Source organism: Hippocampus guttulatus, chromosome 16 (assembly GCF_054856545.1).
Source record: "Hippocampus guttulatus isolate MCC_2025c chromosome 16, RoL_Hgut_1.0, whole genome shotgun sequence".
NCBI lineage: Eukaryota > Metazoa > Chordata > Actinopteri > Syngnathiformes > Syngnathidae > Hippocampus > Hippocampus guttulatus.
Genome location: NC_141276.1, coordinates 4,614,704 through 4,634,391, shown reverse-complemented (window position 1 = coordinate 4,634,391; position 19,688 = coordinate 4,614,704). Strand labels below are relative to the sequence as shown.

General features: G+C 45.8%; 2 protein-coding genes and 3 long non-coding RNA genes across 15 annotated transcripts in view; 2 read left to right on the top strand and 3 right to left on the bottom strand.

Annotated features, from left to right (window-relative positions):
* The window catches only part of LOC147192616 (LITAF domain-containing protein-like), a 51,352-nt gene extending 50,943 nt beyond the window's left edge, over positions 1-409 (top strand). For both annotated transcript variants that reach the window (XM_086133073.1, XM_086133072.1), the window contains one exon: positions 32-409. In XM_086133073.1, the coding sequence (XP_085989199.1) occupies positions 32-137 (106 nt within the window). In that variant the 3' untranslated portion in view covers positions 138-409. The remainder of the gene's footprint in view (positions 1-31) is intronic.
* On the bottom strand, positions 220-1,357 carry LOC147192615 (uncharacterized). Of its 2 annotated transcripts, none has more exons than XR_015103214.1 (2): positions 1,226-1,357; positions 220-1,076 (listed from the first exon to the last, which is right to left on the bottom strand). It is a non-coding gene; the product is annotated as an uncharacterized LOC147192615 (long non-coding RNA). The 2 variants fall into 2 exon arrangements; XR_015103213.1 differs by having other exon boundaries at positions 1,160-1,298.
* Positions 1,071-19,669, top strand: spag9a (sperm associated antigen 9a). Of its 9 annotated transcripts, none has more exons than XM_086133060.1 (31): positions 1,071-1,432; positions 3,776-3,896; positions 4,778-4,848; positions 4,951-5,039; positions 5,153-5,303; positions 6,733-6,819; positions 7,712-7,847; positions 7,947-8,037; positions 8,132-8,253; positions 9,668-9,682; positions 10,410-10,467; positions 10,591-10,743; positions 10,821-10,872; positions 10,985-11,115; positions 11,220-11,276; positions 12,206-12,370; positions 12,499-12,628; positions 12,774-12,863; positions 12,932-13,054; positions 13,155-13,332; positions 13,943-14,158; positions 14,239-14,443; positions 14,589-14,693; positions 14,798-14,878; positions 14,975-15,042; positions 15,174-15,322; positions 15,400-15,571; positions 15,674-15,787; positions 16,328-16,504; positions 17,095-17,232; positions 18,132-19,669. In XM_086133060.1, exons 1-31 carry the CDS (start codon positions 1,133-1,135, stop codon positions 18,248-18,250), a joined length of 3,864 nt encoding a protein of 1,287 aa, XP_085989186.1. In that variant the 5' UTR covers positions 1,071-1,132; the 3' UTR covers positions 18,251-19,669. The 9 variants fall into 9 exon arrangements, with proteins under 9 accessions (XP_085989186.1, XP_085989185.1, XP_085989183.1 ...); XM_086133059.1 differs by having other exon boundaries at positions 7,947-8,043; positions 12,932-13,048; XM_086133057.1 differs by having other exon boundaries at positions 7,947-8,043.
* On the bottom strand, positions 7,887-9,181 carry LOC147192614 (uncharacterized). Its single transcript, XR_015103215.1, has 3 exons — positions 8,999-9,181; positions 8,185-8,299; positions 7,887-8,028 (listed from the first exon to the last, which is right to left on the bottom strand). It is a non-coding gene; the product is annotated as an uncharacterized LOC147192614 (long non-coding RNA).
* LOC147192611 (uncharacterized) overlaps positions 18,374-19,688 on the bottom strand; it is a 67,414-nt gene continuing 66,099 nt past the window's right edge. Inside the window, exon 5 of the long non-coding RNA XR_015103212.1 lies at positions 18,374-18,547. This is a non-coding gene — a long non-coding RNA (uncharacterized LOC147192611). The remainder of the gene's footprint in view (positions 18,548-19,688) is intronic.

The following is a 19,688-nucleotide window of genomic DNA, read 5'->3' as shown; positions in this document are numbered from 1 at the left end:
GAAAATGACGTTTTTTGTTTTCCTCTATCAGGTGTTTTCTCTGCTGCTGTATACCATTCTGTGTGGACTCCTGCAAGGATGTGAAGCATCACTGTCCATCTTGCCACAAAGTCATCTATGTTTACAAGCGGTTATAAAATGCTCCAGATTGGGAACTTGATGCTAATTATGACATTTCAATTAGGTAAATGTAATGGTCATAGTAAACATTGCAAAGGCTAAGTAAGATCTGTTTATTTGTAATGCGTGGATGTGGAATGGGAGATTACATGAATAAATTATTAACCAGTCAGTGTAAAAATGTGCAAGTGATGAATTATCAGTCAAAGTGTATTGTCCCTCAAGAAGACAACTTCAAGTGCTATTATGATGTGCAAACAAGAATAAACGTGCAATTATAAACTGAGAATATTTCCACGTTTATCCATCCATTTTCTAATCTGACCGCCATGCATGTTTTTGAAATTTTGGAGTTTTGTTAAACGAAGTTGCCAAACTGCAAAAAAACAACAACACAAATTTATGACTGTATTCGCGTGACGTCATGGCGTGAACTCGTCATCAACTCAGCTGTTGTAATGGTGCATTCAACGACATCTGGGAAATGTATTGACCAAGTGAAATTCAAGTGCACGACGTAAAACCGATATAGACAAAAATGGCAACGCATTTGTGTTTATGAATCCCCGTTTGTTCGGATACAGAGCTCAAAATCGGCGGACACGTAAAATGCTCCATTCTCAACAAGCTACACAATGCAACATTAATCAAACTCATTTCTTATCAATAACACTTAAACAAATTGTGGATTAACGTATCGTTTTGTAGGCGATGTATGTGATTTATCCCGAGTGGCGAAAGGGCGTATAACATTTGGCAGGTCGTTTGTGGAATATCCAAGTTTGTGGAGTAGTTCATGAAGGCACCATTGAAGAAGGGAGAGGAAAAAAAGAGGAAGACATCCACGTCGTCTCCTGCATCGTAACGGGCCCGGTCCGGTCCAGTAATGTTCTCTGTGTAGTCATTTCATCCAAGAAGCGCATAAATGCTGTCATAGCGGCTGGGAATCTGGAATCCTGCAATTCAAAAAACACTCCTATTTGCATAATACGGAGAGGACTACAGACAAATAATGGAGCTGGAAGACGGAGTTGTGTACCAGGACGACCCGGGGACATCAGCGATGATGTCAGAGCGGGTATCGGGCCTGGCTAACTCCATTTACCGCGAGTTCGAGAGGCTCATCGGGAAATACGACGAGGACGTGGTGAAGGAGCTCATGCCGCTCGTGGTGGCGGTCCTGGAGAACCTCGACGCGGTGTTCGCGGAGAATCAGGAGCATGAAGTGGAACTGGAACTGCTCAAGGAGGACAACGAGCAGCTTATTACCCAGTACGAGCGCGAGAAAGCGCTCAGGAAACACGCGGAGGAGGTGAGACATTTTGTGCAGTTTTATGATGCTAGCCTCCGTTAGCTTAGCTGGGAATTAAAACGCACTTGACCTGGGCAGCATCCAGCTTCCTTGCAGAAGTAAACAAAACAGTCTCATGCTAATGTTGCAATGCTAACGTCCTCGCTATAAAGTGTGCACTTGGTGGCACTGTGCTTCATTTGCACAGTCGCACCACGCACCTAAAGAAACTACATGGCATCCAAATGCACCTGTTCACCGCTCACTTCTCAAGTCAGTGAATGCAGCACGTCAGAGTCCCGTGAGACCTGCACCGGTGTGACTCAGCAGTTTAGGCCGTCATTGGAAGTGCCGGACCCGGCGGAAAGACACGGACAAATCAGATTTCATTCAAGTTAGATTTTAATTTATGAGTGCTGTTTCTGATTTGGATCCAAATTTCCCCGTCACTGGCAGATAAAGCAACGACTCTCCAACTTTTAACACCGGGCACCAGCTCAAAAAAACTTAGCTCCACCACCATAAATACCAAGATTATAAAATACACTAACGTAGTCGGCCCGAGCGTCAATTCAAAACACGAACACAAAAGTTGCACTTAAATCAGTGCTTCTCAATTGTTTTCTGTTACGCAAGGAATAAGAAAACACTACACACCCCCATCTTTCCGCCGTGACTATAAATAGTATCACTATCTATAAAATTGTTATAAATACATCTCCGTATAACGTTCGTCCTAATGATCAAAAGAAAAAAAAGAAAGAAATATAGATCATTTTACAACAACGAATAATTTAACATGCTTTTTCCCACAGTAAAGGTTTGCCTGAAAAATAAATAAATGCGAACATCACCGCCACCTTGAACTAGGAAAGGTGATTAATTTTATTGTTAAAAATAAACTGATTAATCGATTGATATGATTCAATCGGCCAGCCACAATTTAAATTGTACCAAATGAAAAGTTGTCTCAAGGCACTTTGACAGAGTGGAATAGATTAGCTTGAGGTCCATGCAGTAAGGAAACTCAATAGATCCTGGAAAACCAAAACAGGAAGTCACCGTTTATTCTTCCTCCAACAGGAAAACAAAAAAAAACCTGAATACCAAGACTCAATCTGCCACACACAGCGGATAGAGCAAAAGGTGGAGCAACAATTGGAGAACAATGCCACCTCTCAGAGTGGTCCTAATACTATGATATGCGATTGAAGTCGAACAGTGGGAATGGTATTAATGTAATTGCTTTTGTTAAGACCTACTGCAGAAAATCTGAGGGCCAGAAGAAGGAAAAGTGAAATTGTTTGCTTGCCTCGTGCTAGATTGACACAAACTATATATTTTGACTTCTTACGCAAGGCTACAAAATATTTTCCCAATCATTTACCAGTAGAATAATTAGGGCTCAAAGAACTGCATTTGATTAGTACTCCCAATCATATTATATTATATTATATTATTGTCATGGCTCGGATGTGAGAATACGCGCCTCCTGGCTTCCTCCCCTCCGTGTGAGAATATGCCGAGACTCGGACCTTCTGCCCCAGCTGACTCCTTGACCCAAATGCATTTGGACTGCGGCAATCGTGACACTGAAGCGGCGTGACAGTCGCACATTGTCGCCGTTGTTTCAAAGTCCAGCATGAACCGTCAGTTCTAAAATATATATAAGGGGGGTATTACGTCCAGGTCATGAGATTTTCTTTTTTTTTTTTTTTTTTTGAAGGGAAGTCACAGAAAGGGAACATCACCCTCATCACAATTTACGTTTCCATATTTTCTCTTGAATAGTGCTGTGATGGACTGACCATATATTTTCTCTTGAATAGTACTGTGATGGACTGACCAGTAGTGTGTGTGCGCCTTGTCACATTTTAACTGTTAAGAATGACAATGCAAGCTTCCAGTTCTGTAACGTAATATGGATTTGTCAATCCAGGTCCATCTGCTGTCACTTTGCAGGCACAGATGGGCGGCCATGTCAACATTCGCCTGTTTTCTTCCTGTTGATGGAAGTGCATGAAATAGCCATACGACTCAATTTCAGTTTCCCAACTGACTTCCTTCTCTGCATGCAGCTTTTTTTTTCCCTGCCCCACCCAAATTGAAATAGTGGGAAATTATAACATGACCACAATTGTAGAGTCTCGCGTAACATTTTCTTTTTCCAGAATGAGTAGTCCAGTTCACGTGGGATATACAGTAGTGTAGAGCGACATTGTCCCACAGTTGCCTCCAATTGTGAGAACATTGCTGCCCTTGTGACCAAAGAGAGAGACCGGTGACCACAAGTTGCTTGACTTTGGTGCCGAAAGCGAGCATGCCTGCCGTCTAATCCTGCTGCTTGTCTGTGTCTGCGAGTAGAAGTTCATTGAGTTTGAGGACACGCACGAACAGGAGAAGAAGGACCTGCAGAGCCATGTGGACAGAATGGAATCCCACTCACGGCAACTTGAACTCAAGATCAAGAACCACGCTGACCAGAGTAAGCACTAACGCTGGATGTACAAATGACCCATAAAAAAAAATAAATATATATATACTGTATATATATTCCTGACATAATATTTTATTGCTCTAATGAGCCAATACTGTATATTTTCATACACATCTATGCCTCAGTTTTACATGTGCGCACACAGACACCTCCCGACACATGTACAAATGACACACTTCGACACACAAACGCGCGCGCTTTCTTGCACATTTCGGAGAGGCAATGTAATTGGATTATCGGATTTATGTTATTCCCATCCTAATGCGGCACTGCTTCGCGGCTCTTCTTGTTGGTGGATTAAGGCATATTTTATCGTATTGGAAGTGTCCTCAAACCCGTCGGTTCACACCGCCGGAATAACGAAGGCCTCTTTAACTGGCAGATTTGGGCGAAGTGACGCGCTTCTAAACGGTAGACGGTGACTCATTGTTTGCTCTTAGAAATAAATTCGGCGAATCTAAAATTGATGACAGAAATGTTAAAAAAAAGAATAATAAAGAAGACCTTAATCATAGTACACAAAAAACGCCGGCGTAAACTTCAGATCTACAGACGCCACGGCTCCACTGGGACACGGATGCCACCGTAAAAAGAGGACCACCACCTGTTATGATTTTAGAAAGAAAAAAGGCGTCTTTTCGGGGTGGTAGCAGTACGTATTGATTCAAGTGGATGACACAACCAAATATTAATTTGGGTCATTGTGTCTGATTTTTGGAGTGTGCGTTTATTGAATTTGGAGCGAAAATGTTTCGGAATAAGGCTATTGCATCACAAAACGTGGAAAAATTGGAGCGCCGCGACGATACTTTCCAGATGCACATTATCCACGCTGTGAGTAACACACACGGTTTGTGGCCTCTGTTCAGTCGGCAGGTTAGAAGAGCGAGAGGTGGACCTGAAGAAGGAATACAACTCGCTCCATCAAAGGCACACGGAGGTAAGTGGGAAAAGAAGATGGATGGGAAGAGCAGAATTCGGGTCCATATCTTTCACGGCGTTCCTGACTTGGCATCTGGGCGGTTTTCGCCGACCCTTGCAGATGATCCATAATTATATGGAGCACGTAGAGCGCATCAAAATGCAGCAAGGCGGCGAGACGTCTGAACCGAGCAGCGGCGGCCGAGTCCGGTCAGTCACCGTTTGTTTTTGGTGTTCACTTCCATTCGGTTGCGTTCATCTTGAATGTTTAGCTTCACTTGGCACGATAAGGAAATCCGCTCTTCTCCTCCGCACCTCCGCAGGAGAGAGCGTCCGCTTTCTTTGGGCATCTTCCCAACATCCGCTGGCGGGTCTCTGCTGATTCCCGACTCGCAGAGCCGTGCGGAGACGCCAAGCGCGGAGGGATGGAGGCTCGGCGACACGACACACACTCGCTCCAACACCAGCCTCCAGGTGGGTGCGCGTACGACGCGTTGCGGCTATTCCTCTCCTGGTGGAGTTTTTGGCTTTTGGTCACTTGAAAAATAGAGACCTTTTGATCAGGCGTGCGCACGCTCACGGGCTCTCGTAGGCTCCTGACAAAGGCCTCTCTATTTTCAGACATCCTCTTTTCGAGCGGCCATGAATATGCAAAGCAGTCTCTTTTCATTTTAAACTGGTGAGAGGCCCGAAATGAACTTTTAGGACCTGGGATAGTGGCAAGGTGGGAGTGATGGTACGTCCGCGTGGCCAGTGTCCGCTCCTTGCCCGCCCCGCGGCCTTTTGAACCCCCAGTGAGCTTTGATACGCAGACGGGTGCCGATGCTTCGACCAAGGATGTAAATTCAGCATGATGAAAGGAGACAAATGCTGCCTGACAGCTGAGATCGAATCAACATCAACAATATGGGTTACGTAATGACCTCCATGAATTCAAAGCCTGTTTATGGTCAACTTCAATGATGCTTATTGTAATGCATTTGCTGTACACGTGGATTTGTTTACCTTGGGGCATTTGTGAACAAGCAATTTACACAACTGAAGAAAAAAAAATGTAAATGACGCAATTTGATAGCAGCGCAATTTTAGGAGGCCGAAAGTAACTGACCTATCTACCAATGGGATGGAAACCATCCAGAGATTTCCTTAAATCGCTTTTGCTCCCCCCGAACGCGAGTCAAAATGTTCGCGCCAAAGTAAGTTACCAACCCTAATTGAACCCTAATAAAATAGTAGATTTAAAAAAAACCGCTTCATTTCATCTTTTATTTAAACATATGACCAACCTATAAGATAAGATAAGACAAGAAAACGCTTTGTTGTCTCACAACGGAGAAATTTGCAAAAAATAAATATAATAAAATGCCGAAAATAAACTCAAATAGGGATAGACGCTGCTGGACAGGCAGCCACTCCCATGGCGCCATCTCGGGGGGTGGGGGGGGAATATATATATATATTAGACCAAAATATTTGTGTAATTACCGGTTGTCTGATATTGTTTATTCTCATTCGGATTATGTATTGCATGAGTTTGTTAAAAAAGTACATTAGAAGATGAGCTTGGGAAAAAAAGGATATTCATTATCAGGATCGAATTATTGATTATTCAGCCCTCGTAGCAACAAAATTTGGTGTTTGGGGGGAAGGGAGGCTGGAACAGATGAATGGCATTTCCAATCATTTCCATGGGGGGGGGTGTTGATTTGAGATAAGAGTGTGATGACGGAACCAATGAAACTCTCAAGTCGAGGCACCGTATATCCTATTTTGCCTCGTACTTGCAAAAAAAAAAAAAAAGTCTTTGTTGACTCCACAGAGATGCACACTTGCTTTGGAGCCTTTGCATTTTCTGCTGAATGCATACATGAGCTTCTATCTTACTCTCCCCACCCCCAAGCAGCAGGACTTTGCCAACCCCCCAAGAGAAAGGGGGGGTAAGAGCGCGCAAGACTCTACTTGGGGGAGTTCACTGGCTGACGACTGCAAGGTAGTTGACTGACTGTCGGGTGGTGGAGAGCGCGGACACGCTCCCGCATCTGCTGCGGCCACCACCTTGTGTGTGTGTGTGTGTGTGTGTGTGTGTGTGTGTGTGTGTGTGTGTGTGTGTGTGTGTGTGTGTGTGTGTGTGTGTGCGCGCACGTCGTTCACTGTGCTTTCAGGCAGCCTAGCTTCACCTGCTCTTGATGGTGCGCCGTGCAAACGCGTTGTGCCAATTTGGAGTCGGCAATGCACAAATTGTTCATCAAGTCGAGAACAATTCGTTTGCATCGAGGCGCTGTTGATTTATTTCTGTATTTATTTTCCTTTCCTTTCGATAAACGATGCATGCCCGTTTTCTTGTCTTTCTCGTTGCCTTCCTTCATTTTGCTGCATCTTGCCAGCAGTTCCGGCATCACTCATTTGGAAATAGCAGCCCTTCATTTATTGCCTGAGTGTTGTGTAGTTGGTTGTTGTATGCCACTGCAACTACTTCTGTTGTCGTACTAGTCGGTGGTAGCCATGTTTTTATTTTGGATCCCGTGTCTCTTTTTGTGATGCGGCACGTCTGAGTGTAGCGTTCGTCGTGGTTAGTGTTTTATCGTTTGTGTTTTTGGTGGCATCTAGCTGATTGTCCCCCCTGTGAAAACTGTGTACAAATTTGCTTTTTTTAAATGTTTTTTTTTTTTTTTTTTTTTTTGGGTGGCCGATGTCTCCTTTTGCGTTCATATGAGCTCCAGTACCACAAAAACTGTAACGTGCTTTTTTTGATTTAATGACCGTGACAACCAAAGTTCATTTTGGTCTTTTCGTGGGAACTGAGATGCTCACGCGTCATCGTGTCCGTGCACTTTGGAGATACGTTCTGAATTGGGCCGTAATGCAATTCCGGTCCGCTCCAGGACGAAATGTCGGACTTGACTGGCTCCAAGTCTGCCACTTTGATGCCCACTTCGGCCTCCGATTTTGGGAGGGATGACGGGAACAGTAAGAGCACAGAGGTACAAGCCGCACCAGGGACCAGATCTGTATCAGTCGGTAAAAGTCTCTTCCACTTGTCACAAAATCGTTTTTTTCCTACGCTATCCATCAGCCGTTAACGTCGTTTTATCTTGCGATGAATCGCATCTGGTTTAGGTTTGCCTGATAATGAAGACGACGGCTCAGACGTGCAGGACATCATCGAGTCCACGCCTGAGCTGGACATGGATCTGGCCGGCTACAAGAGGTGCAGGTAGAACAAACATCATCGAATTGAAATTCAGTGACGTGAAAAAACAAAACCAAAAACATCGTCCTCCCGTTTTGATCCTCCTCGGCAGTACTCCGATCAAAGGCATTGAGAACAAGGCATTTGATCGGAACACGGACTCACTTTTTGAGGAGCTGTCGTCTGCGGGCACGGGGCTCATCGGGGACGTGGACGAAGGCGCCGACCTGCTGGGTGAGTTACGAGTTGCCGTTTGCCCCGAAGGTTTCATGTTGCGTTTCTGAAAACGTGTCAGACCCGTGCTTAGCGCGATTGCTGGCAGCCTTTGCGAAATGACTTTTTGGAAATTGCTATTCTTTTTACATGGAGAATTTGTGCAGCTACTCCGATTCTTTTTAAATTATTTTTATTTTATTTTTTTGGGGGGGGGGGTGTCTCTTCGTCCTCCAGCTATTTTTGTTTCTATGTCATGGAAGCAGAGTGTTTAAAAAAAAAAAAAAAAAAGGTTTTATGGGAGGTACTTTAGAACACTCGCGCAATCAAATTGAATATAAAATGGAATACAAAAAAAAAAGATGTTATTGTGGTTGTAATACGGTAGCTATCTTAACCCTTTCGGGGACAGCGGTTACTACACTGGACAGCTTATCATGTTATCAGGTTACAGGGGGCATGAAAGGGTTCAATAAAATTGCCCAACCAAAACAAAAACAAACAAACACATTTATCTATAATAAGTTACAGTTTTACCCTACTAAGTACATCTCCGTTAAACAACACATTGTTCAATGTACTGTACCTGTCCAAACATTTTTTTAATCGTTATATTGTGAATATTTTCTTCATGTTGACTTGCGGCAAAAAAAAAAAAAAAAAAAAAAACGGTCCAGTTTTTACACATTATAGCAAGCACTGTTTTGACTGTCAAACGACCGCTCGTTGTATAACTGCAACATTAAAATTGTACTCTCACTCTCACCGCAACACCCGCCCGTTTTGCCCCGGTGTTCCGCCGCCGGCTTCGGTCCGAGCGCACTTCTGGCCACGGGCCTGTGTTAACGTCACCTTTTCTTTTTCCTCCATGTCCCCCCGTCTCCCTGCTTTTGTCTCTATTCCCAGTGGAGTACTCCGGTGTGTATGACCTCCGAATCGAGTTCTTTTACGTCATGTCCCCTCAAACATCACCTTTGGTTCTGCATATGCACCAATAGCGGCAGCGCACAGTGGCACACCCTTTTTATTGTTTCAAACGGCAGCCGGCTTCAGGTTTAGCGCTTCTTAGCCGTCAAATGTTGATTGACTTATCCGAAGACAATCTGACGTTGAGTTGGATGCATGGAGGCGTTTGGTTATCTTTTGAAACTCTTTCTATAGCGATGAATCATATCAAGATGGGCTAACCACTTTTTTTTGTTTTTTTTAACAGCTTCAATTCTTTTCACTTTGTTTGTGTTCCTTCCCCTTGATTGCAAAGTGGCCTTTATATTTGACCCAGCAACAATATATTTGTATTTGTTTGTGGAATCAGCAGCTGAACATCATCATTTCAATCATTCCAGCGTCTCAAACTATATCTGCATTTCTTTTCTTTTCTTTTTTTTCTTCCTCCTTATTCTTTCCGCCTGGCTGGGATTGCATGGTTTCTCAGACCTTAGTTTGATTGGTAAGACCTCACCTGCTCTATCCATCTTTTGCCTGCCAGTCATATGACATGCGTGATGCGTGTGTGTCTTTGAGTGTGTGTGTGTGTGTGTGTGTGTGTGTGTGTGTGAGTTTTTGTGTTTGCTGCTCGTAGTCTTGAAAAAAGCTTAGAGCAGTGGTTCTTAACCTTCTTAAAGGTATCAAACCCAACCAGTTAATATGCACATTCACCGAACCCTTCATTAGTGGAAAAATATATATACTGTATATATTACAAATTAAAGATAAAAAAACATGAATAAAAACAGAAAAAAACTAAATAAAATTTCACGAGATAAGTATACCTTTTTTTTTTATTTAACGACGGACGATCACGTCAGTGTCACGTTGAGTAGGAAGCGAACAAAATTTCCCACAGCACTGATTGGACAAGCAATGTCATGTGATCATTTGCAGCCAATGATGGCCAAGTGGGCGTGTCATAATAATTGACAAGTTGAGTCGCGTGTGTCCTACCCTCCGTGGCAGAGGCTCCGTCGAACCCCCGGGGCTCGATCGAACCCAGGTTAAGAACCACTAGCTTAGAGTGACAAATGGCAGTTGTTTGACTAGTCTGACGTTTAGTTCCGTCTTTAGTTCGATGTTTTTCTTTAAATATGTAGTGCCAAAATAGCATCTCGGCTTGCTGTGAAATTGTAGAAAAGAAATAACATTACAATGTTTTGTTTTGCTTTTTTTGGGGGGTTCAGGGATGGGCCGGGAAGTGGAAAATCTCATTCTGGAGAACTCACAGCTGCTTGAAAGAAAGTAAGATCTTTAAAAAATAAAAAATAAAAAAAAAGCATGCCAAATGTTGTACAGTTGTACGGCGAGCCCACTCGTCCTTGTTCTGTCTGATGTCCAATGTCCCACGAAAACTCTCCGCCGCAGGAATGCCCTGAACGTGGTGAATAAAGACTTGATTTTGAAAGTGGATGAGTTGACGTGCGAGAAGGAGATGCTGCAGGGCGAGCTGGAGGCCGTGCGGCAGGCCAAGACAAAGATGGAGGACAAAAGCCGAGAGTTGGAGGAGGAACTGAAAAAGTAAGCGAGTCTTTAATCGTGAGACCACAACCCCGAAGCAGCCGCTTCTCAACTCCCCTCCCTACGTCGGTTGGCAGAGTGCGACTCGAGATGGAGGAGGCGCTCCAGAAAACAAAAGAAGAAGAAGACGTGAGTCCGCGCCGACGCGCCCGTCGTTGCCTTTGCAGCGCCGAGCTCGGACTTAACGCGTGAAAGGCTCTCTAAATTGCTTGTATGCGGCTTTTGGCGATTGCTTCCGCAGAGCGACGTACCCACGGCCCAGCGGAAGCGCTTCACCAGGGTGGAAATGGCCCGAGTGTTGATGGAAAGGAATCAGTACAAAGAGAGGCTGATGGAGCTGCAGGAAGCCGTGCGGTGGACGGAGATGATTCGGTAGGGAGTTGAGTGGCGTGCGGGCAAAAACAGAGGAGCCGCGTGCTTCCGATGCGTTTTAAATGCTCCTACTTTAAAAAAAAAAAAGATGACGTTGTCTTCAGGGCCTCCAGGGAAAATCCGTCTCTTGCGGAAAAGAAGAAATCCAGCATCTGGCAGTTGTGAGTCCTTTTTTCCAATTTACCATCTTTTGTTTGAAGCGCACTTTTTTGTTTTTGTGAGGCCTTTTTTTTTCCTGTGCAGTTACTCGACTGCATTTGTCTTCTTATCTTCTTCGGGATTTGCTTTTGAATTGGCAGCATTAGGTAAAAGTGGCTCAGTGAATAATCTCCCAGTCAAACCTCAAGTATCCCCTGCCTACCTCTTGAAACGCCCCCCCCCCCCCGAACCCCCACACTTGTTACAAATGCTGATGTATCATCATCCAAAAAATTTGTCTCATACTGCAACCGCATCCTTTTTTCCCTCGAGAAACTGCTCACATTGTTTTCCTTACACCCCGGTTTCCCCTGACTCCTGCCTGCTCTTTTCCGTTTTTGGTTTTTTCCTTCCCTGGCTGCTCAAAGGAGAGAAAACATTCAAGGCGCAACGTATGGATGAATGATTTGAGCTACGGCATGAGACGATATCACACGTTACAAAGTAAAATTCAGAAAGGAGGACTAGGCAATTAAAAATACACTTCTTGGGTTACGCGTTGTTCATAACTAATGATGAGTGACAAACTGCAGTTGATATGACATCAATAGTTTGGTCGCGTGAGCCAACGGCATGCCTGCTCAGGCTGTCCCGCATATCGCGAGAGAGCCGAAAAATGTGGATGTTGTGTTCGGATTGGGGAAATAACGGCAGACCGTTAAACTTGTGTATATATTCTGGACCATCTCTTAAAAACGAGACCGCTTGAGTAATCACAAATGCGGTTGCGCTCCGTCGTGACACAATCCAGGTTGACACTTGTCGATCCGACGTTTGTCCCCTCCTCCCAGCATGCTCGGGTCGTACGTAGCGCAGCGCCGATGATTCCTGGCGCTTGTTTGCTTGTCGGCTGACGCCCTGTTGCTCTTTTCCTCTTGGTGGCTGCCCGCAGCTTCAGCAGACTTTTTAGCTCCTCCTCCAGCGCCCCCGCCGTCAAGAAGATGGAGCCGCAGTCTAACGTCAAATACAACGCTCCGGGCGGCATGGTGAAACGGAGCAGCACTTTCTCCCAGTTCCCCACGGAGAAGTCCAAAACGTTCGACTTCCTCAATGACGAGTAAGTTTAGCCCCCCTCGCCCTTTCTGTGTCTTATTGTTTAAGACTCCGTTACCAAAATAAGAAGCCACTCGTCATAAGTTTCTTAGATCTTGAATTTATGAGAGGCATCTGATCCCAATAATCTAGAAAAGACCAATGCAGCTCCCCTTCGCGCAAGGAGCAGAAGCGAGCCCAGTACAGGCAGGTCAAAGCTCACATGCAGAAGGAGGACGGTCGGGTCACCGCGCACGGGTGGAGCCTGCCAAGCAAGTTCAAGGTAACAATGTCACAGAGGAGGAACGGGACGCTGTCATCGAATTGCAAATCGGAGTTGTTGGGAAATGTGTGATTTTTTTTTGGGGGGGGGGGTGGTGGCAGGTGGAATTGAATTTTAAGAGCGTGTTTTGATACACTGTGATTAGGGGGCCAACGGTGGACAAACGGAGAACAAAATGAACCTGCCCGTGCCCGTCTATTTGAGACCTCTGGAGCAGAAAGATGCTTCTTTGAAGGTAATTTACCAGAAGCGGCGGACTGGAAGACGTCAAACGTCGATGATTTATGAGCTTCGCTTTCCCAGTTGTGGTGCGCGGCGGGCGTCAATCTCTCCGGGGGGAGGGCGTCACACCCGTCTGAGCTCGCAAAGCAGATGAAGGGATCGCAGGGTAGCCTGGACCATTTGGAGCAAGAGAACAAGGTCAGGGTGAGGATTTAAAGATTAGCTGGCCCCTTCAGCTGTGTTTACGTTTCCCTCCCGGTAGGTCCAGCAAATCCCTAAAACAAGTGTTGGTCTGCCCTGTCAGGATCAAGAGAAAGTTGAGGAGCTGATCCTTCAGGACGAATCGTCGAGTCGGGTGTGGTTGTGCGCCAGCACCCACTCCTCCACCAAGGTCTTAGTGGTGGATGCTGCCCAACCGTCTGACCTTGTCGACAGCTTCTACGCCTGCAACACCCACGTCGTTTGCATCGCCAGTGTTCCAGGTAGATCTTAGCTTCTCACATTTTTTGTTTCTGGTCTCTCGATTGCAGACAGAACATTGGTCATGCCTTTTTTGAAGGAGGGGGCCGATATTGGCCCGAATATAAGACAGTGTTTTGTTTTTTTTGCATTGAAATAATTATACCCATTCACGACGCTAGATGGCGCCAGATACCATTGAAGCGAATGCTGAACTTGACTCCCAGCCCAAAGTGAAACCCTGACATGAAGAATAAAAATAAAAATAGTGGTAGCATGAAGAAGAAAAATAAAAAATAGCGGTAAGAAAGAAAAGAGAAGAAAATAATAGAAGAGATAACAGAAAATGGAGAAACGTAGCGACAATGTGGAGAAAAGTGGGTCGAAGATGAGTGAATGAGGCAAAATAACATGCTTTTTTTTCTCAAATATATTGTTATAATGTATTGTAATTATTTTCTGTATAAAAATTAATTTGGTGTTCAAAAAGTCTTTTTTTTTTTTTTTTTCAAACTTGAGTCTTGGAAAAAGAGGGCGTCGTCTTATAATCAGGGCCGTCTTATATTCGGGCCAATACGGTATTTCTTCTTCGTGACCCGCTCGGCGCCGAACTTTGTTGACGTTCTTTTCCAGGTGTGTCAGAGTCCGATTATCCCGCCGGTGAGGAAGTACCTCAAGACGCGGATGCCAATCAGGGCGACGTGGTCTCCCTGGCCGGCAGCGTGGCCAGCGTGGGCTCGACGGGCAGCGACGGCACCCTGGCAGCTGAGGGTGCCACCGCCATCCCCCAGACGGCCAGCGCAGGGGGCCTCGAGCAGCCGGCGGAGCACAGCGCCATCCCCGGCTCAGGTACTTGGCAATCACAGGCTCGCAGAGTGGGCGTGACATTCGTCAAAATGCGCAAATAAGAAATTCCGGCCTGTCCGCAGCCGAGCTGTCCAGGCAGACGAGCCCGGCGGATGTTCCCACGGCGGAAGAGGCGACGGAAGCAACGGAGGCAAACGCCGGCGGGTGCGAAGAGGGCGAGGGGGACCAGGGACACGAGCAAAATCAGCCCGGGATCTACACGGAGCACGTTTTCACCGACCCACTGGGGGTGGGGCCCAACGAGTCTTCTCCTACCTACGTCCAAAGGTGGCGGATGCACTGCATTCTGGCGCACGAATCAGTTCCGTTCAGTTTTAGTTTACTCCGGAATAGAAGAGTGCCTTAACCTGGATGAAAATCGAACTCCGCTTTTTTTTTTTTTTTAATGGCTTATCTGCTCTTTGTGACCCAGCGGCTCAGTGACGACCTTGCCGGACGAATCTGACCCCTCGGCTCTGGAAGTCAAGAGGATGAGCAGTGCCCTCCCCACTATGTGGCTTGGCGCTCAGAATGGATGGTGAGTGGTCACATCATATCCACTAGAGGGCGCCAAATGTTAATCGAAGAATCCCAAGTTTGTTGTACCACTGTAAGAATGTGAACCTTCTTGTCTTGCTCCAGTCTGTACGTCCACTCATCTGTGGCGCGATGGAGAAAGTGTCTTCATGCCATCAAGCTTAAAGACTCCATCCTCAGCATCGTGTGAGTACGCCGCTGGAGACACACAAGCATGACCGGCCAAATGTTTTTCATGCCTTTAAAACACATGTGAAAAAAAAGTTGCGTTTTTTGATGCAGGCACGTTAAAGGCAGAGTCCTGGTAGCACTGGCGGATGGAACCTTAGCAATTTTCCACAGAGGCATCGGTGAGTCTGCTGTTATGTCAATTGACTTCTTTTTTTTTTTTCTGTTGATTTCCGGAACCATTTGATCACGGACATTCATGAACGACTACATCGAGTCGATTTTTTGTTTGTTTGTTTGTTTTTTTCCCCAGACGGCCAGTGGGACCTTACCAACTACCACCTGTTGGATCTGGGACGACCCCACCACTCAATCCGCTGCATGACTGTAGTCCACGATAAGGTGTGGTGCGGCTACAGGAACAAGATCTACGTCATCCAGCCTAAAGCCATGAGGATAGAGGTAAGGTGACATTGAATGTTCGTCGTCCAAAACAAACAAACAAAAAAGTCACACTGGCATTTGTATCGGCTGAGTAGAAGTCGTTCGACGCGCACCCGCGCAAGGAGAGTCAGGTTCGGCAGCTCGCCTGGGTTGGAGACGGCATCTGGGTGTCCATCCGACTGGATTCCACACTTCGATTGTTTCATGCCCACACCTTCCAGCACCTCCAGGATGTGGATATTGAGCCCTACGTCAGCAAAATGCTCGGTAGACCCGCCGCTCGCCTTCCTTGGTTCTGGACCGGAATCCCCCCGCCCCCCACCCTCATTGGAAACAATGTACCGTAAACAAATGACCTCTGCTTTGCAGGCACGGGTAAACTGGGTTTCTCCTTTGTGAGAATCACAGCTTTGGTGGTCTCCTGCAGCAGACTCTGGGTGGGGACTGGAAATGGCGTCATCATTTCCATCCCGTTGTCCGAAGGTAACAAATTGCAGTCCCGCTTTCTTCATACCGAAAGCACGTGATCGTTTCATGGCTCCGCCGTACGGTATGGAGCCCGAACGACACATCTTGCATAATGTCCTGCCCGTGTCTCCGCATGTGATCCGCTCATTTGCGCCATCTCATTTATTGCTCGCCTTTCAAATAAAGCGAGCGACGCGCTAAGCATACATCCTGTGCCGGGCTGCTCTAAATGCAACAATTGTTGCTCCCGAGGCGCCTTGAATACGAGATGACTGGGTTACCATGGATACCGGGTTTGCAGACACACTGTGCGTTCAACCGTCCAATTGAGAATCCGTGGGATGGTTGTCTCATAACAAAACAACACCGGCAAGGTTTCAGCGCGCAAAGGGAAGAAACGCGTTTGCTCGGCTGTCTTGAGTTTTTGTGCTTCAACCATTTTCTCCTTCCGCCACTTTTGGGCTTTCTTTTTACTCTCCAAGCTCATTCCTCCTACGCGTCATCTAAAGCTAGCTCAATAATAAGTAGTTTGACAAGTTTTCACTTATTTTGCAGCCAACAAGACATCCGCAACGGTGCCAAATTGGCCTGGCGGCGCCGTACGGGTTTACAGTGACGACAGCGCAGAGGGCGCACTGCCATCCAGCTTCGTGCCGTATTGCTCCATGGCGCACGCCCAGCTCTGTTTCCATGGGCATCGAGATGCTGTCAAATTCTTTGTCACCGTGCCAGGTGAGCATCAAGTGCTGAGAAGGCTCGGGCACCCCCCCCCCCCCCCAAAAAAACCGGAATTACAGTATTTGATGCTTGTCGGTGGCCCGCTCGCATCCAGTACAAAGCTGTATGTTGCCGTTAGCAACATCATCAGGGGGAAATGCGTTCTAGACTTGAACGCAACAGGTAAACAGCCACAAAATAGAGAGATCATTTTATTTATTTCCTTTTTTAAAAAATAATTTTCCCCCTTCCGCATGCTTTAAACATCCCAAAACACACTTACATCCCAATATATTGAAGCACACATTTTACAAGCGTTAATGACGAGAGATTGGCCTTGCTGCTATAAGCCTTCAAAGAACGGCTTTTACGTGTGGCAGCAAGACATACAAACGGAGTTCACAGCAGATGTCACGGACATTTTTTGTAATGTAGCAACTGGCGGAGGTTGACAGCAGAATCGTTGGAGCTGTTTTGGTGTCCGATCGGATTTTAAACGGAGATACGGATGTCCTACTAAAGGCTACAGTGATCCCCTCCTTCATTTTTTTTCTTCTGTCATGGTCATTTGACCTTTTTATTAATTGCATTTTTCTTCTCGACAGGTCAGGCAATGCCACCTCCCGGAAGTGCTGATTCGGGCTCCGACGACCCCCCGTCTGAATCCTCGGACACAGCCGCGTCAGAGCCCAAAACGTACCTGGTGATGAGTGGAGGAGAAGGCTACATTGACTTCAGAATGGGTAAGTACAATGACAACGGCAAGCAAGGCGTTTTTACAGCGGTACTGTAAGCGCATATAAAATGTTACAACTCATTTTCGGGTTCCAAGGTATTTTTAAAATGATTGATATCACGCAGTAGGGGTTTTATTGATTTTTTTGTTGTTGTTGTTTTTGCTTCATATAAGTAGAGGCAAAGCTCAAGGAATGGTTAAACTCATTCTGAACGTTACGGTACTCTGAGTGCACTTCATGCTTACCAAAGCATTAATCCACCTGAAACCAAACTTGTCCGGCACCTCGGCGCTAGCCAGGATAAGACTCTTAAGACCTGATTTACTCAAGGTTTGCACGTGCTAAAAACAAGCTCAGACTTGATTGCTCACAAAAACCGTTATGGAAGCCGATCGTCTACTGTACTCGCTCGCGCCCACAGCCCAGGTTTGCGTCTGCCAAACGGGGCCACATTGCAGTGCGGTTTATTTTGGGTGTTCTGCACGGAGTAGATGCAATTAGATGAATTCAGCAACGTGATTCATCAAACCCGAGATGAATCGCGGTGGCTGATTTTTGCGCCTGGAAATGGTGAGACTGAAAAGAGAGGTGCAAACCGTGCGCGACCGCGACTGCGTTCATGCGCCGAGCACATGGCTACAAAATGAGAGGCGATGGGAAGAAGGGATCTTCTTTTCCACTCATCGAAACATTTTTGCAATGCCAGAAAGAGAAATTGCCGTGAGATATTGTATTTTCAGCACTTGAAATTTTTGGGGGCTTCAGAATGGAATGATTACATGGCTAACTTGGAGCCAGTCACAAGAAGGAGTCATGCCATATCAACTAGGGCAAAACTTCTTTCGACTTTGCTACATTTGTGTGGATCCCCACTTCTGACCTCACCGGCCATCTTGACACCTCAGGTGACGAGAGCGCAGAGCTGGACGGCACATCCGAGCCGACGTCGGGCCAACGGTCGGCGCCGACCAAGGCTGAGCGGAGCCACCTCATCGTCTGGCAGGTGGCCACTTCTCTTGATTGAGCCAACGCCACTTTCGACATCCTCGGCCTTCAGCCCGCATGCGCAATTTCAAGTTTTTTTTTTAATCGAATAGGATTCTTGAGTCATTCACAACTTTGTAAAAAAAAAAAAAAAAAAAAAATATTTTTTCAGTATTTTTTGTACAGTTTATTCGTATGGTCAGTAGGGGATGTGTGCTAAGTTAACCAATACGGCCAAGCGCTCCCTTCCTTGGGGCTGCATGTCGGAGACGCCGTTGCACGCAGCTGCAAAAAGGTGTGGACGTCGTTTCCGCGCACTAGGACGCTCGAGGCATTTCTGCAGACATGGGAAGAAAAGGGAGAAGGAACTTTTTGAGTTTATCTGACCTATTATTTCATATTATACATGTTAAGATTTTTGACATTTGTATACCACAAGTCTCCGTGTGAGAGCTCAGGTGTGTTTGTGTGTGTGTGTGTGTGTGTGTGTGTGTGTGTGTGTGTGTGTGTGTGTGTGTGTGTGTTTATCTTGGTTTACAATTCTCTGTGGTGCACAAAACTTGATTTTTTTTTCCACTGCAGCTGTAGAGTAAGGCTCTTGATTGCCCCCGCCCCCCTTTTTTTTTTTTTTAAACCGAGGATTTACATGTGGGCTGTTCGGGTAGTCAGCTTGCCATCTTGGTGCTTCCCGTTCCGATTTCATGGGCACTTTATTGTGATAGACTAGATTAATTGATTAAAGGACATTTTGGCCAAATGTAATATTTTAATGTGGCACCTTCTTGTGAAAATGCACGTCACAAAAAGAGACGAGCGTGCTGCATTGTCTCCTCTGGAGAGGAATTATTTGGCATTTGTTTGATATCCATCTGTGAAAATGTCAAGTATGTGATGATGACTCTAAAATGCTTGCAGAAATTGATTCAATGTCTAAAGAGATCAGGCCAAGTCTGGTCTCCTGTCCTTCGCCGGCATTCGAACCAATGACGTTATCTCGTGTTTTTACCATTCCAATATTTATTTGCATTGCAACGGAGCCTGCGTTGGTTCAGAATGTAACTTTTTATCAAACCAGTCCATTTTGAAAAATGCAGTGCGATGAGTTTCTGATTCTTCATTTTAAAGCAGTATTTTTTTTTCTCCTCGCAAGCCACAAGATCACATTTTGCCAACAGTAACAAAAGGTTTTGACATCAATGTACTAAGCTATGCATGTTTTTTAAGACAACACTGCAATGTTATTGGCTCTTTAGTGCCACCATTTTGGGTAGGGAGGATGTGTGTGTGGATGTGTGAGTTTGGTTGTCCGTCCATGTGTGCGCGTGGCTTAGTGTAGTTTGTGTGCATTTCCATCTGAAAAAAAACCTCTGGATGCCATAACAGTTCTCCTGGTCAGTGTTTAATAAGTGAACATCATAGCCTTATTTTTAACAATCTATTAAACTCAATTTCACCAAGATCCTGCTGTTGTCACATCT